This window comes from Sinohyriopsis cumingii, chromosome 16 (assembly GCF_028554795.1).
Source record: "Sinohyriopsis cumingii isolate HCF-2022 chromosome 16, ASM2855479v2, whole genome shotgun sequence".
In the NCBI taxonomy this organism is placed as follows: Eukaryota; Metazoa; Mollusca; class Bivalvia; order Unionida; family Unionidae; genus Sinohyriopsis; species Sinohyriopsis cumingii.
Window position 1 is genome coordinate 32,270,868 of NC_142976.1, and position 18,909 is coordinate 32,289,776.

General features: G+C 35.2%; 1 protein-coding gene across 3 annotated transcripts in view; it reads left to right on the forward strand.

The window, feature by feature from the left end:
• Positions 1-5,400, forward strand: part of LOC149780163 (uncharacterized) — a 28,258-nt gene extending 22,858 nt beyond the window's left edge. For all 3 annotated transcript variants that reach the window (XM_089936338.1, XM_089936340.1, XM_089936339.1), the window contains exons 4-6: positions 1,036-1,200; positions 2,066-2,112; positions 5,252-5,400. In XM_089936338.1, the coding sequence (XP_089792464.1) occupies positions 1,036-1,200; positions 2,066-2,112; positions 5,252-5,299 (260 nt within the window). In that variant the 3' untranslated portion in view covers positions 5,300-5,400. The remainder of the gene's footprint in view (positions 1-1,035; positions 1,201-2,065; positions 2,113-5,251) is intronic.
• Positions 5,401-18,909: the final 13,509 nt, after the last annotated feature.

Below are 18,909 nucleotides of genomic sequence, written 5' to 3' on the forward strand. Positions count from 1 at the left end.
GCAACTTGCAGACAATCGTCACAGGATGCTACACACACACACACACACACACACACATATATATGATGAAGTAGTTCAAATGATTATATACCTTTAATTAATCGATGTTGAATATGTAGATTTAATTCATGTTCTTAGAGCAATTTGAAGGGTTAATCTACATGTATCATTTCAATATAATAACGTTATGTTCTTTTAATTCTAATACACATCTACACGCAATACAGTTTAAAAATGATGACAAAATAGATATGTTTATTAATTAGGAAATAACATGCCATGCACAAATATTCGCGAAATAATATTGCTGTACGAGAAGAGAGAGCAGTACCTGTAACCTTAAACGTTTTCAGTCGATCAGATGCTCTTTCAACTTGAATAAGACACGAGCAATGCTCCTGGTCATCAATTCTTCTTGAGGTGTCAATTGATCTAATTTTATAAGAAAAGGTGGAATCAATTCTGCCATACATTAAAATATCTTTAATCAAAAATCCTCTGTCCGCAATCACTAACTCACCTGGTTCAAGTAAATCTGCCAGTCCACTTTTCACAAAATTATCCTGGTCTGAAATGCTATCGTCATAGACTTTTGACAAAACGTTATTGTTCCTGTCGGTGAAATTCCTACAATGCATTTTAGTGTAGCATGGTTTTTATAGGTAGAGTACATGTTACCTTGTTCAATAAAGTTTCTAGATAACCAAACAACTACATCAAAGCAGTCTAGGGTAACTTTTACATTTTTAAAACATTTGAAACAAGCAGACAATGTTTCCTTAAATGATATCTTTGATGGAAATTTTTTTAAAAATATTCTTGAGATAGTGCAATAAAACAATGTTGCCCGTTGATATTCCAGATCTTTCATAAATACTGTAGTCAGATTTCACTACTGTGAAATTTTGTGACCTTATACCATGGAAAGGGATGAAGGGACGAAAATTCACTGAATTTGCTTTTTGTAAGACATAATCCATTTTGCTACATGCAGATACATAAAACAGTTTTGGTATTGTACTTTTTTCAATGCAGATGACGGCAGAGTTACACGCCACGAGTACACGTCCTACGTCAATACTCATACCCCGACTCTACATGACCTTTCCCATGCACTTTACGATGATTACGATGTGGACAGCGATCACCATCTAGACGAGCACGACTTTGACAATTTGTTCAGCATGATGGACGTTGATAGTGCGTTGTTTTTTAACAGTTATATTCTATTCAATTAATGAGAAAGAGTGAAACGAATATAAATAAATAGACTTTAAAAAATTTCATTTAAGATACAATTTTAAGTTATCTATGTTGTATAAGTAGTACATATATTGACAGAGCTGGATTGCGATCTTGTTTCTGTTCGCACTTGTTTTACAATACCTATATATATTACTGCCATATCATCTCTGTCTGCGTGGGTTCGAGTCTCGGATTCAGCCAATGTGGGTATGTGAGAAAGCTTGCCAGTAGCTTCTCGTGGGTCGGTGGTTCTTTCCGGTGCTTTCCCCGGGTTCTTCCTCCACCATTGATACTGGCCGCCATGTATAGCCTATCGTGTGCTGAAAAATGGTGTTAAAGCCCACAACAACAACAACAACAACAACAACAACATTTTAAGGTGGACTCTGATCCACTTATCTCAATATATTCACTACTTATAACGACTGTAACAGGAACCTTGTTCTTATTTTTATGATTTTTTTATGGTGTGTGTGTGTGTGTGTGTGTGTGTATGTGTGTGTGTGTGTGTGTGTGTGTGTGTGTGTGAGAGAGAGAGAGAGAGAGAGAGAGAGATGAATGGAAATACATATGCTTTCAGCTTATCCATTACGTGTCGAAAGCGTAAGAATCTAGTACTATTATTATGCATAGATAGATAGATAGATAGATAGATAGATAGATATGTATGTATTTTTGGATTGATCATTAGCTAGATAATATGCGTAATCTATATACAGAATGATAAGTAGGCATATACCATGAGAGACAGAAAAAAGATAAAGATATATGAACTTGCAATTAGAAGTATCTGACTGTTACTGTATAAATTTCGTTGCAGTGGACCGTAGAGTATCAGTAAAAGAATGGGAGAGTTACTGGGTTCATGTAAGTGTTATATACTCACGAGAAAGTTCCATTTTGTATCGGTTTTATTTGTCATTTTCTTAAGGCTGTCGACTATAGCACAGTTTCATGGTTCGTTTATCTACCAGTGTACAAGGAATGCATGGAAACACACTAATGTTAATGTCCATCAAACGTTTTATTTGCTTTGGCTTTCGGAATTGGAAGTCCCCCCACCATTTTTTAAATTTTTTACGGAGATTTCTGAACTTAAGTTTTAAACCCGGTGTATAATGTATATACATTGATATCGATGAAAGGTAGCTGATTCGAACTGGTGTATCTTGTAGGCTTAAGGTAGCTGATTCGATCTGGTGTATCTTGTTGGCTTAAGGTAGCTGATTCGATCTGGTGTATCTTGTAGGCTTAAGGTAAGCTGATTCGATTTGGTGTATCTTGCAGTCTTCACGTAGCTGATTCGAATTGGTGAAATTTTCAGGCTTAAATTAGTTAATTCGAATTGGTGTAGATTGTAAGCTTAAAGCATCACGATCTTGACGTTAGTTAGACATTGCAACACATTTTCAAAGCAATAGTTGAACATTATTTTTTCCCGACAGTATTAGTAGTAGTAGTAGTAGTAGTAGTAGTAGTGATGCTTCTGCTGCTGCTGCTGATGATGATGATGTTGATGATACTTTATTCAGTAATTTTGGCCACCGATTTATATTACAAATTATAAATAAATGTAGCGTGCGCCATGGTGTACAGGAATTAAATGTGGTGTTCAACATGCGTTTACGTATAGAATGTCGTGTCAAGAATCAGTGTATGATATTGTTAAGGTGTTACTGCCACTATGTGTAACATTCGCCATTCGTATGAATTATCAAAGGTCATCTCACACGAAAAGCCCAATTAATATAGCAAGAAATATTCCTTATAATTAATATTTTCTATGACCCATAACGGATAAACGTTGCCTGCAAACGGAATATAGATAATAAACTTCATTCAAGTGTTTGTATTATAATCGATATAGACAAAGGCAATGGAGTTCATATTCTACCAAACAGACATTTTTTCCGGCATAGTCCACAGTATCTATTATTTCTCTCAGTCCTACTATGCCTGCCTGTCTCTACTTTCAGCATGTGCGCTGAGTGTCTGAATTTAGAAAGTATCTTCCTAAATAGATATAATAGTCAGCATTACAGATTTGTTCCGTTTATAATTCAGTTTTATACATACTATAAAACAAACTTATATGTGAATTTGTTATAATTGCTTTGCCAGTTTCAGAATGCCTTATCCTTAATTCTTTGCGAAGATAGTGAGAAAAATTCGGGGTGGGGTGGTCTCCAATATCTTGATTTAGCCAGAGATATCCAGAACTAAAGGGAAATAACACGTCTTTGACTTTGGCAGTCTAGTTGACACGATTGGTTTCATGTAATATTTTCAACAATAAATAACAAAGGTGCGAGTAGCGAGCAGGTATAAATCGCACAAGCCATAGGTATAAATCATACAAGCCATAGGTATAAATTGTACAAGCCATAGGTATAAATCATACTAGCCATAGGTATAAATCATAGAAGCAATAGGTATAAATCATGCAAGCCATAAGTATAAATCATACTAGTTATAGGTATCAATCATACAAGTCATAGGTATAAATCATATTAGTCATAGGTATAAATCATACAAGCCATAAGTATAAATCATAGAAGCCATAGGTATAAATCATACAAGCCATAAGTATAAATCATACTAGTCATAAGTATAAATCATACAAGCCATAGGTATAAATCATACAAGCCAAAGGTATAAATCATATAAGTCATAACTATAGATCATACAAGTCTTATGTATAAATCATACAAGTCATAGGTATAAATCATACATGCCTTTGTTATAAGTCATACAAGTCAAAAGTATAGATCACTGATACCATCATTTTAAATCATGCATGTCATGATTCCCCAGTACTAGACATCGTTATAACCTGCAACACTCCACACATCGTAGCAATATAACAAAAAACTTTTTAAAGCCTTTTTATAAATCCAAATCACATCGAGTATTAGACGTACTTACTAGTTAGCAATATACATAGTGATTATTAGTAATATACATGATGATTGGTTAGTATTTGGACATAGTGGACTGTTTGGCTAATAATAAACTTAGTAATTACAGTTTTGAGACATGAATTTTCGCTTGCAAAGAATTATATCCTTGGATTCAGTCAATGAAGTGCAATGAATTTATGGGGTACAATAGAGGTGGCTTGTTTCTGAAACCAAAAGGGAACTAAATGATCTCTTTATTTTCTGATCACTGACCATATTATTAAAACAGCTACAATTTTCTTTCCTAAAAGTGCACCAGATATTTTTGACATTTTTCAAATCATTGGTGTATAACTGACTTTTATTTTATACCATAATAAAGAACTTTGAATTTATGTTATTATAGCAAATCATATGTATACATTTGCATCATTCTGCATAATAATAAATAAGGTTAGTTGCATTCTACCAGCAGAGCGAGGGGAACGGAAGTGTACAGTACGCAAGTTCCTGGTTCGCTGTGATTGCTATCATTGGTCTAGAGCACACACACACACACACACACGCACATAGACATATATATATATATATATATATATATATATATATATATATATATATATATATATATATATAAAATGACAAACTGACGTCAACTTTCCGTGTTCTTAAGTCCATGCTAGAAAACTACATAGATGTCGATTACACAACCCAAGAAAGACCCTATTCTGTTTTACTATAAATATTATCTATATATATTCTCATACTGGTAGATTCCATATACCCAGTCCTTGCCATTTTAGTTCCTTAACACAACAAACCATCGCACTATTAAACAGCTCCTGGCCAGGGTAACTATAAGTCATTCCAAGTGAATACCTTCTCTGTTTCGTTCTCTGCTACACGAACGAAAATATGTAACGCAACTATTGCCTTCGTTGTTATATTCCTCACTTTTGCTTACATTATTCTGACACGTATGGGCATGGACCAAACACATATACCATATGTAATTTAATTTTATTCTTCATTGATCATCTTTGTCGTCGTATCAATATATTGTTGATGCTGCTGTTATTATTATTATTATTATTATTTATTTGCAGCAATTTATAAAATATGAGCACCTTCATTCACAAATCGGAAGGCGTTAACACTACGCTGATGGGCGGATGAATACTAAGACTCTAGGATGCGTAAAGTGTTGTTTTGTTCAACTCATAAAAAATAAATCCATATTCAACCTGATGCATTTTATCGTCGTCCTCGTTGTTTTTTTTTTTTTTTTTCATTTTCTGTCTCTGAAATAAACTGTGATGTCAAATTAAAGCAGTTTCGAACGTTGTACGAGAGTACAAGAGTTATACAAGTTAGAGCTCTTTTAACGATTAAACCGTTAGGAATCGTCTACCGGCGTAGGTACAGTCGTTTATAATCGTACACCATTGTTGTTATAAAGGGTAAGATAGTTACCAGAGAGTATACGACAGTTGTTAGCCTTTGAACATACCTTGATAACAACTTTGAGTTTCCTATAGAAATTTAAAAACTTGTGAATCTTTGAAGAGTGTTAGTCAGACACAAGAACAAAATATATAATTCAGCGAGTCATGTTATGCTTGCAATATAACTTATTATCTATACAATGGTAGAATATATATATATATATATATATATATATATATATATATATATATATATATATATATATATATATATATATATTCTGTTTGCGGATGGCTAAAACTCTTTTTCCTCCAACTTCGTTTCAGGCAATTTTCAGAAAACACTAACATCCTCTTAAAATATTTTATTTAATCGTCCGTATTTAGTTAGTTACAAGACTGTTTTGTTTGAATGAATCATCAATTTTTAGTTAACAGTCTGTCTTGTTTATATGAATTGTCAGTATCTAGTTAGCTACAAGAATATCTTGTATGAATGAATCGTCAATATTTAGTTCGTTAGCAGAATGCCTTATTTGAATGAATCATCGATATTTAAATTGTTAATATACAGCCTTGCTTGAATGAATCATCAATATCTAGTTAGTTAACAGTATGTCTTATTTATGTGAATCGTTGTCAGTATTTATTTAGTTAACATACTGCTTTGTTTCTGACGAGACCTGGATCAGTTAAGACAATTCCAATGATCTTTGCCACAACACCGTGTTATCAGTTTTGTGAAACACAATGTTCTCAACATTGAATAAGAACAGTATATAGTCAGAGATGGGTGACGCTTTTGTAAATAAATAAATAAAAACAAAAATAAACACTGTGTTTGTGAATGGCTAATGCAATTCGTCTCTTTCAAACTTCGATTCAGACAATTTTGAGAAATGATTAGCATTTTCTTTATGCTTCCGGATAAGGTCACTAACAGGCAATATTCTACCAGTTTAACTGGACCCTTGGCAACCTTGCCGTTTCGCCTATATGCGATCACCAAAATTTACAATTTTTAACAAGGCACACCGAAGCAAAGTCAACTTGTAAACAAAAAACATAGATACCAAAAGCAAGCTTTTTTTGCGTTCTGTTTACTTATGTAATTTTCGTAAAAGTATCTTAAGATTCAATTTTTTATTTCAACTTCGAAACACCATATAAAGTCAACAGTAAATCTGCCCACTTACCACAAATATGGCTGCTGATGACGTCATTCGAGAACTATTTATATTTGAATTATTCGTAAATATTTAGTTAGTTAACAGACTGCCATGGCTGAATGAATCAACAGTATTTATTTAGGTAACAGACTTCCTTATTTTTTATTAAACATCAATAATTAGCTAGTTAATAGACAGCCTTGTTTCTGACGACACCGGCATCATTTTAGTAAATTCTAATGATCTGCGCAACAAAGGTCGTGTTGTTACTTTTATGAAAATAGAGCTTTTCAAAACTGAACAAGATCAATATATTGAAATTGTCGAGTGATGCCTTTGTAAATACCTCTGAACACTGAATAAGAACAATAGATTGCCAGAGGTTAATGACACCTTTGTATGTCCCACTGAACACTGAACAAGAGCAGTCTATGCCCAGAGATGAGTGACGCCTTTGTAAATTCCACTGAACATTGAACTAGTGCAGTTTATGGACAGTGATAAGTGATGTCTCTAGCAACGAAATCTCGAGATCGGCTCTAAGGCTATTCTTCAACATTTCATACTGTTAGATCGGGTCCCGATTTAGATACTGTACATGAGGCGTTGAAATTAAAATCCTCTAAATTGGAATACAATTATTAGACTATTGATACAATCAATTAACTTTTGCGTTCTTTCATACACGGTTCGTATAGCCTACTCCCCCTTATAGCGTGTACTCCTCTCATTCTCTTGACGAATTCGTCAGGACTCCCTTCATGGATGGACTCTTTCCCCATGAGATCAAATATCAAAAAGAAAAGTCCATGTCTAATCTTTTAAGAGGGGACATAATGACCCAACAATATATGTATGATTTCATCTTTTGATGGCAAGCGTTGTTCTCGACTTCCCCTATCCAGCCAAACATTTATCAAAGTCGGCTCGACGAACTTTCTCCATACTTTTCCTACTGTTGGAACGGTCCCCGTTTAAATACCGACCAAAAGACGTTGAAATCAAAATCATCTAAGTTGGAGTACTCTTAGTACAAACTAGTGATACAGTCTATTAACCATTACGTGCATTTCATACACGGGACATATAGTGCACCCCTTAATGCGCGGTGACGTAATGGCCCAAATGTAAACGTAACATATATTCTTACAGCATGTGTTCTGCTCGACTTCCTTTATCTAGCCGCTAGGATCTGGAAATTGTCTCTAAGAATTTTCTTCAAGCCTTGATTACTGTTAGAACTGGTCTCTAATTAGATAATGTCTGAGAGACGTTGAAATAAAAATCCTCCAAGTTTGAGAACAATCAGTACAAACTAGTGATAAAATCTATTAATATTTGCGTAGTTTTCATACCCGATACCCATCCTCTTGACAAAATTCGTCAGGACCTCCATCGTGGACGGATCTATCCCCTAGAGATAAAACATCAAAGAGTGGTCCATGTTAAAACTCTTAAAAATGGAAGTAATGGCCCAACTGATTAGGTATGTCATCTTCTGACGGTATGTGTTATACTCGACCAGTTTTCGCAAATTTAAAATTTCTGGAAATTAGCTTGAAGAAGTTTCTTTACACCTTTCCTACAGTAAGAACAGGTTCCTATTTAGATACTGTCAAAGAGACGTTGAAATGAAAATACTCCAAGTTGGAGTACAATCAGTAGAAACTAGTGATATAATCATTAACATTAACTTCCTTTGTTGGTGGTCTCTATCCCCGAGATATAAAACATCAAAGAAGTGTCTATGTCAATACTCAATGAAAAGGTGACGTAGTCTCCCAAATGTAACGTAAGATATAATATTACGGCATGTGTTGTACTCGATCTCCATTATCTAGTCGCAAATTTCTCAAATTTAGCTCTACCAATAACTTTCTGTATTTTCCTGCTGTTAGAACGGGTACCTAGCTAAATAATGTCTAAGAGGCGTTTAAATCAAAATCTTTTAAGTGCAGGTTCCATTAGTACAAACTATTGATACAACTGAGTATTTGAGTTTCTTCCACACCCGGTACCCGTCGGACACCTCTTATTTCGCTCTTACCACACGACGAAATTCTTCAGGACTTTAATCGTGGATGCACTTTATCCCCTAGAGATAAAATATTAAAGAAGGGCCCATATCACAACTCTAAAGAGGGGACGTAATGGCCCAACTGTACAACGGTATATGTTGTATTCGACTTCCTTTCTCTTGTAGCAAATTTCTTGAAATCGGCTAGGCGAATTTTCTTCAAACGTTTCCTGCTGCTAGAACGGGTATTTATTTATATACCGTATGAGAGGCGTTGACATCAGAATCCTTTTAAGTAAGGGTCAATTAGTACAAACTACTGATACAATCTATTAACATTTGCGTGTTTTTCATACCCGGTACCTATCTGGTTTCCTTTATTTGCTTGTTTCCTCTCGACAAAATTCGTCATAACTTCTCCCGTGGATGAACTCAATCCCTAGATAAAACGTCAAAGAAGGGTCTGTGTCAAACTTTATAACGAAGGGACTCGATGACCCAAATATATACGTAAAATATAACTTTCGTATGGAATGTGTTGTACCAGGCCGCATTTTTGTGGCTTTACTTTCTCGAAATCAACTCGACATATTTACATTAAAAAAAAAACATTTTTAAAAAATACTTTTAGCAAGGGTGTCTAGCCAGGTACTGTCAGATAGGCATTGAAATCAAAATCATCTAATTAGAGATTCAATTAGTACAAACTCTTGAATCAGTCTATTGATCGTTTCCGTGTTTTTATACCCGGTACCCACCAGACGCCCTTTATATCGCGGTTTGCCATCGACGAAATTCGTGAAGACTTCGTTCGAGAGTTGACTCTATCTCTTAGATATAAAATATCAAAGAAGGTTCAATGTCAAAACTGTATAAAGATATAATGTTTTTACGACATGTGTCTTACGCAACCGCCATCTAGCCGTAGATTTTTCGAAATCGCCTCGAGGAATTTCTTTAAAAACTTTTTTCTACTATTAGAACTTGTACCTAGTTAGATACTATGTCAAAAACGTTGAAATCAAAATCCTCTTAACAGGTGTTTAATTAGTACAGGGTGCACAATCCGCGGAGATAAAATGTCAAAGAAGGGTCTATGTTATAATCTTCTTACGGAATGTGTCGCAGGAGACCTGCGTCAGCAAGCTCATTTCTCGAAATGAACTCAACGAAATTCCTTGGGACTTCTTTCGTGACTACATTATCCTTCTGAGATAACATAACAAGAATGGACCTTGTCAAATCTCTTTAAAGGTGATACTTAATGACCAAACTGTACAAGTAAGATATAATCTTCTTGCGGCATGTGCTTTACTCGCCCTCCACTCCCTTTTATGTAATCCCAATTTCTGAAAATCGGTTACAAGTATGCTAAGATCCCGAGTTCCAAGGACTTCAAGACAATATTCCTAAACTCGTAAATACTCCGAATAATTCTCCTCTAAGGACATGACAAAAACACAAGAGACATCTCCAATTTCACATTTGTATGTTTTTTTATATCTGTGGTTTCCCTTTTACTTGAGTCATTAGTAAGCTTTTCGAACCCGAATACTAATATTTCACGCCATGCATCAGAAGACACTACCCAAATGCTTAAAAAAACTAATTAATCCTATATTAAATTACTAAACACGTATTCATATCAATATCCTAAACATTTCCTACATATAGTCTGTGATCTGTCTATATTCAGCTTTATATAGCACTCGTAATTTTCAATTCAGGTTAGAATTACACCAATGCATGCTCTAAACAGCTTTCATCTGCATTAACTAAGTGGTAACCAATTACATACTGAATTGGGAGTAATGAATAAATAAAAAACTCGTTGTGAATATATAATAAGTATTGAAATGTATGTAAAATATTTGAATCGGGAATAAGTAACTGGTTACTTATTCCTTATTGAATCGGGAATAAGGAATATGGAATAAGTAACCAACTTGATTTCAATTAGTTTAGGCTAGGTTTTTCTCTTCGGTTTCGAATAATTCGCAATAGTCTTCAAAACTAATTTAGTCCAGTGAGCACTCTGCATTTCAATGAACAGTCCAAAACAATTGCTTCCTCTCAACAATATGTTAAGGCAAAATTACATTCGTCTGCAGACTTGCTGTTACAGTAAGATAATAAAAAATAAGAACGAATTAATTGTCATTCTACAAATACTTGTAGCATTTGTTGTAAAAATTTATTTTGCTCCTATTAGCTTAGTGGCATTTGGAAATCTACCACATATCTTAAGTATATCTTCTAAGAACCCACCTGAACGACCCATCCAATGGAAAATCAATGTAAACTTTTGTAAATATGGTTGATCCCACACAATCTACAGTCGCTCTTGATATCTAAAAATAAAACATATTCCGGTGTACAAAACTGAACGACAGATAATCACTACCATGGAATCTACCGGCCGTGGCTTTGCATCGCATACCGTTTAGGGTGACATGGGAATCATTGGGATAATAGAAACTGGCCCCAGTAAGTTAGTCACTACGAGTGGAAAACATGCATAGTCAGATCCGGTCCAAGAAAACAAACTGTAACGTAACTAACATAGTCAGATCAGGTCCAGGAAAACAAACTGTAACGTAACTAATATAGTCAGATCCGGTCCAAGAAAACAAACTGTAACGTAACTAACATAGTCAGATCAGGTCCAGGAAAACAAACTGTAACGTAACTAACATAGTCAGATCAGGTCCAAGAAAACAAACTGTAACGTAACTAGCATAGCCAGATTAAGCCCAAGAAAACAAAATGTAACGTAACTAACATAGTCAGATCAGGTCCAAGAAAACAAATTGTAACATAACTAACATAGTCAGACAGGTCCAAGAAAACAAACTGTACCGTAACTAACATAGATCAGGTCCAAGAAAACAAACTGTAACGTAACTAACATAGTCAGATCAGGTCGAAGAAAATAAACTGTAACGTAACTAACATAGTCAGATCAGGTCGAAGAAAATAAACTATAACTTAACTAACATAGTCAGATCAGGTCCAAGAAAACAAACTGTAACGTAACTAACATAGTCAGATCAGATCCAAGAAAACAAACTGTAACGTAACTAACATAGATCAGGTCCAAGAAAACAAACTGTAACGTAACTAACATAGTCAGATCAGGTCCAACAAAACAAACTGTAACGTAACTAACATAGATCAGGCCCAGGAAATCAAACTGTAACGTAACTAACATAGTCAGATCAGGTCCAAGAAAACAAACTGTAACGTAACTTACATAGTCAGATCAGGTCCAAGAAAACAAACTATAACGTAACTAACAGTCAGATCAGGCACAAGAAAACAAACTGTAACGTAACTAATATAGCCAGATCCGGTCCAAGAAAACAAACTGTAACGTAACTAACATAGTCAGATCAGGTCCAAGAAAACAAACTGTAACGTAACTAATATAGTCAGATCAGGTCCAAGAAAACAAATTGTAACGTAACTAACATAGTCAGACAGGTCCAAGAAAACAAACTGTAACGTAACTAACATAGATCAGGTCCAAGAAAACAAACTGTAACGTAACTAACATAGTCAGATCAGGTCCAAGAAAACAAACTGTAACGTAACTAACATAGATCAGGTCCAAGAAAACAAACTGTAAAGTAACTAACATAGTCAGATCAGGTCCAACAAAACAGACTGTAACGTAACTAACATAGATCAGGCCCAGGAAATCAAACTGTAACGTAACTAACATAGTCAGATCAGGTCCAAGAAAACAAACTGTAACGTAACTTACATAGTCAGATCAGGTCCAAGAAAACAAACTATAACGTAACTAACAGTCAGATCAGGCCCAAGAAAACAAACTGTAACGTAACTAACATAGTCGTATCAGGTCCAAGAAAACAAACTGTAAAGTAACTAACATAGTCAGATCAGGTCCAACAAAACAGACTGTAACGTAACTAACATAGATCAGGCCCAGGAAATCAAACTGTAACGTAACTAACATAGTCAGATCAGGTCCAAGAAAACAAACTGTAACGGAACTAACATAGATCAGGTCCAAGAAAACAAACTGTAACGTAACTTACATAGTCAGATCAGGTCCAAGAAAACAAACTGTAACGTAACTAACATAGTCAGATCAGGCTCAAGAAAACAAACTGTAACGTAACTAACATAGTCAGATCAGGCCCAAGCCAACAAACTGTAACCTAACTTGCATGTCATATGATGCTAGCATTAGTAGCATATAAACTGAGACGGATGTCTTTAAATAAGAAGAGTAACAATAATGTGTTGTCTCTTTGCTCACCTACATGGTGCTCTGCTTCATGTATATCTGCAGCGATTACCTCTAATCAGTAACCAATCATATAAATTGCTAAAAACATGAGATGAATTAATGGTGTTCGGTTAAAGCTGTTATATAATTCTTAGAAACACGAGGATAAGCTAATGATAGGAAAAGAGAGATGCTATGTAATTCATAAAAACATGAGGGTTAGCTGGTAATCGGAAGAGATGGTTGTTATGAAATTAATCGAGACTATTGGGCTAGCTGATAATCGGAAATGATGGCGGTTATGTAATTATTAGAAACAAGAGGGCTAACTGATAATCGGAACAGATGGCGGTTATGCAATTGATAGAAACGAGAGCCAGCTGATAGTAAGGAAAGGTTGCAATTAGGTAATTCATAGAAAAATGAGAGCTAGGTGATAGTCGAAAAAGATGGCTGCTATGTAATTGACGCAAACACGACTGCTAGCTGATGGTTGGAAAAGAAAGATGCTGTTTAATTCATGGAAATACGACGGCTAACTGATAATCGGAATCAGTGCGACTATGTAATTCATCGACAGATGAGCCTTTGCTGATATTCGGAAAAAGATGTTTGCCAAGTCATTTATAGAAACACGAATATTAGCTGATGGTCAGAAAAGACGGCTGTCAGGAAATTCCGAAAAACAAAACGTGGACTAACTGATAATTAGAAAATATGGCTTTTTTAATTACTTGGAATGACGTCGCGTGCGCCCAAAAGGGCATGTGCGACGGTAAATATGCTGTTATATAATTCGTATAAATATTAGGGGTCGCTGAAAATCTGAAAAGATATCCCTTGAAATCGGGGTAATATGACAATGGCATTTATTTAATAGAAACACTAGGGCTAGCTGATACTTAGAAAGATACCCGTTATGCAGGTCATGGAAACACGACAGGTAGCTAATAATCTGGAAACTCGAGACCTGGCTGATGCCCTGAAAACATGGTTGCTATGTTGTCCATAGAAACTCGAGGGCTAGAGGATAATCGGGAAAGATGCGTAATGAAATTGGGTTAATATGACTATCATAGCCCGTGAACTAAATTTTGCCAAGTGTTTGGAATATGTCATGTTCGGTAATCACAGTGCATGCCATTCAAAAACCAATTTCATTTTATTCATGTATCCTCTCATGAATCCTTAGTTTCATCCTAATACTGTCCACTAGCATCAAGATCGTCACCTTATTCTCATTTATCCGTTTGCAGTTTAATCATAAATGAGGCATTTTACAAATGGGATTACAACAGTAGGAAATGTAAACCTTTCAAACATGAACTTCATCGAAGAAATATGTGACTGTGCCCTTGCACAATAAAATAAACTCATTTGCACTGTCGTCGAAAAATTTCTTTAGGAACAGGTCAGACGACATTTCAGTACGCGTCAGTATCCACCTGACATGACGGATACAGCTGTGTGCTTTATCTCCGTCATTACATAACATATACTAGTTTACGTTTTACAGCTTCCGGACTCCGTGATGATGTGAATTCTAAAGCTCAAGAAGGATCCGTATCGGATGGTGACCAACAGCTAACATTAGGCTATTTCGAAGCAACAGAGTCGAATCTTTAGGATCGTGTCTTTAACAGTTACTAGTAATAATATTGTTGAACACAATGGGTGATTGTCTCATCCGCTGTATAGAATAACACTTGAACCGTAGTATAATTGGTACTTCTATGTCAAAATACAAAACATTATGAATCAATTCCACTTTAGTTCATATATATACGTATTTATACGTAGCCGTCATAACAAAGTTGCTCTTCGAAGACACGTAATTACGTTTAGTTTAAATTCATCGGTTTTGTTTAAGTTTGCATGCACTGTGGTATGTGTCGATCTTCGCATTTTGTTTCTTGTACAGAAGAGTCTGCCCATTGAAAAGATCTTTACTCATGTAGTCGAATGATGATAAATTGGGTAACTAGTGCAATTCAACTTCTCCAACAATATGTGACCACGCTCGAGCCAGATAATTTCCTTCTGACATGTTACACTACAATAGTCTTCCAAGGACTCTGCTGGATCATTCATCTTCTGATGAGAATGATGTATATATATAATAATGCTTGTCTAATCACCACATGACCATACATCAAGAAACTCTAATAATTGCAGACTTGAATGTTTTCTTTTTGTTTCACGTTTGTACGACTCTTCAGTGTACTTTTTACAGCCGAATATTAGTAGGCCATGCCATTAATTACAAAAAGGACCCAAACAAAGCATACCAAGCATGATTACCATCTCAAACTAATGAACACGTGTTCCTAAAATATCTTGATAATTCCCAGTGTTACTTTTAAGATATTAGGGAGGGTCCATTTTAAGAAACTAACCCTTACTGTCGCAAGGTCTCGTAAATGCTGATCATCGTGACGTCTGCTTCTTGAAAAGAGTTAATTACTAGGTTTAATATCCCCAAACACCGACTCCCCATAATCAACAAATAATCACTAAACTCTTACAATGCTATAGAGACGTAACTACAGGTTTCGCAAACCATAGGTTTATTAAAATAAAACACAAGTATGTTGCAGCGGCAATATATCAGACATTTCTAGTAATGCAAATACTGATAGTTTTAAGAAAGCATACTTTAAGAAAGCGTACATTACCATCTCGTCTAACGACATACACAAAAATTAAATCACTAGACGAGTCAGACGCTTTGGTATTGCTTTCAAGCCTAAAGCATAAAGGTCACGGACAACCCACCTCTTTGATCATTGCCATCTCATATGGGGACACGTATATATAAGTTAAAAAATTTTGATTTGATCAAAGCAGCCAGATATTAATTCACAAAGTGTAGGGATAGAAAATCACTTAGAAATTATACTTGCCAGTTCTATGATCAGCACAATGCCACGTCATTTCTTCTCAGACAGATTACAATGTTTAATATAAAACTGATATGCATTAAACAGTCAATATAGTGTTTATTTTTTAATTTAAAAAAATGTTCACACTGGTACAAGAAATAAATAATTGTATTAATTTCACATTTGAAATATAATAGAGTAATTAATCAATTATATTCTAAGGTTTCATATACTGTATCGCAGATATGTTATGAATAAAGTGATATGTGCGTTGTTTTAAAATCTCTTATATTTATAACATATTAAGACTGTAGAATAGTGACATAATGATTATGAATACCGTGTAATACATTAATGAAATCAATCCGTCTGGTAGTATGAATGATATAATAAAACTGACATGGAAATAAGGGCACGTGCTCAATATTAGCCCTAATAGCACTACATTCAATAATAATTGTAAAATATACAGTCCATAACGTGTACTAAACAGCTTGCTTTTCCGTTTTGTTTTAAGAAATTGCTAACGTAGAACTAAAACTATATGTGGCATTAGATCTCTGTATACATGTACTGGACCTGATCTAAAACTATATGTGGCATTAGATCTCTGTACACATGTACTGGACCTGATCTAAAACTATATGTGGCATTAGATCTCGATACACATGTACTAGACCTGATCTAAAACTATATGTGGCATTAGATCTCTCTACACCTGTACTACGCCTGATTTAAAACTATATGTGGCATTAGATCTCGCTACACCTGTACTGGACCTGATTTAAAACTATGTGGCATTAGATCTCTGTACACCTGTACTGGACCTGATCTAAAACTATATGTGACATTATATCTCTATACACCTGCACTGGACCTGATCTAAAACTATATGTGGCATTAGATCTCTATACACCTACACTGGACCTGATCTAAAACTATATGTGACATTATATCTCTATACACCTGCACTGGACCTTATCTAAAACTATGTGTGACATTATATCTCTATACACCTGCACTGGACCTTATCTAAAACTATATGTGGCATTAGATCTCTATACACCTGCACTGGACCTGATCTAAAACTATATGTGGCATTAGATGACTATACACCTGCACTGGACCAGATCTCAAACTATTTGTGGCATTAGATCTCTGTACTCGTGTACTGGACCTGATCTACAACCGAAACAAAAAGCATACCCATCTGGCGTGAAATAGTGTGAAATCACTGTACAAAAGTTTCCATCAATACATTAGAGATTCAAAATTTATATCAGTAGTATTTACATCTAATAGATGGGTGATCAAGTTTATGTAAAAGTTTTAATTGTTCTTTTTTGTTGCCAAGTTTGGTAAGTTAATGTATGTGACAAGGAATTATAAGATAGCTGAAAAGTAGCTGCTTGGCATTAGCGCGTGGAGTTCCCTCCATCCTCTAATGACCCGGAGTTAGCCATGAAAATAAGTATAGTATTTGTTTTGCTATATTGGCCATCCGGTTAAACTAGATTTTCGTCAGAGAAAAGTATGGCGGTATGTCCAGAAATACTGTGGTATACGGTGGAACGAACATTTCCGTAGTACCCATTTCTAATAATTACGGTCTTAACTTAAGAGATTTTAACATTTCATTCAAGATTGTAATCATTTTGGAAGCTATTGTCATATTTTCAGATAGTATTTGATAGTATAATTCACTTTTCTACAGGGCTCTTTTGTCCGTTGGCTATTCAATGGTAATGCACTCAGTTATGTAATTGGGAAATAGATATGATGCATGAGGGAATTTGACAAATGTACATGTAATTCCGGCAGTTTAAGGGGTGGCCCATTTAAGAATTATAATAAACATTACATCGGACTGGTGTGAAGGCCAAATATTTATCTGTCATATATCGATCTGTCTTTCAATGGTTTCAAGACAAATGTGGTAAAGGGGATGATTAATGGCAGTTACTACTCGAATTTTTTCTCATAAATATGCTACGTCCTGCCGTCTTTTAAGCTCCTTTTCTCAGTGAACTTGTTAACCAGCCTTGTTTACACTATGATCACACAAAAGACAATTTTTAAACACGTATGTTCCTAGCTACCAGCGACTAGCTGGAATTTATAACAAATATTCTAACACATTTTTCTCTTGGGAAAAATAACATGCATAAAGCCATTGCAGATCAAAATATGGTTGAGCGTAAGTATTTTAACGTATGCACGGCACCTTTATTATTAATAGTAATGAAGCTTTATTCGTTTGTTTAAAGCATAAAGATGAATTCAAGGTGAATATATAGTTTGATGTATGTACTCTTATTCTGTAGCATAAAGATGCTATAACGACAAAAAGACCCATGATTCCCCTGTATGCCTTTATTCTGTAGCATAAAGATGCTATAACGATAAAAAGACCCATGATTCCCCCGTATGCCTTTATTCTGTAGCATAAAGATGCTATAACGACAAAAAGATCCATGATTCCCCTGTATGCCTTCCTTTTTTGCTAGCATAAAACGATTACTATATGACAAAAGGCCCTGTATATAAGTACATAAATCTGATTAAAACTTGCAATTATAGCACATTTATGCCGGCCAGGGCCGGCATAAGACTATCTGTTGCCCTAGGCAAGGTTAGATTCTGGCGCCCCCCCCCCCTCCGGAAAATATTAATTTCAAAATTTATAAACAGTCTGGTGTTTCGGTCAGACTGAATCTACCCGATTATTTGTCCCTGTATGAAATAAACCAGGATAAAAAACGACCCTCAATAAAACTGAAATTAATTGTTTTATTTTTCAAAACTGTTGTTGATTTGGAGAAATGCGCCCCCTGAAATCAGCGCCATAGGCGGCTGCCTAGTTTGCCTATATGGTAGCGCCGGCCCTGATGCCGTCATAAATTTGTGATTTCGTGTTGTGTATTCAGCCGGTCCGATCATGTTTTTAGACCAGTAACAATTCATTTACAGACACAAACAAGGAAGTTATTAAG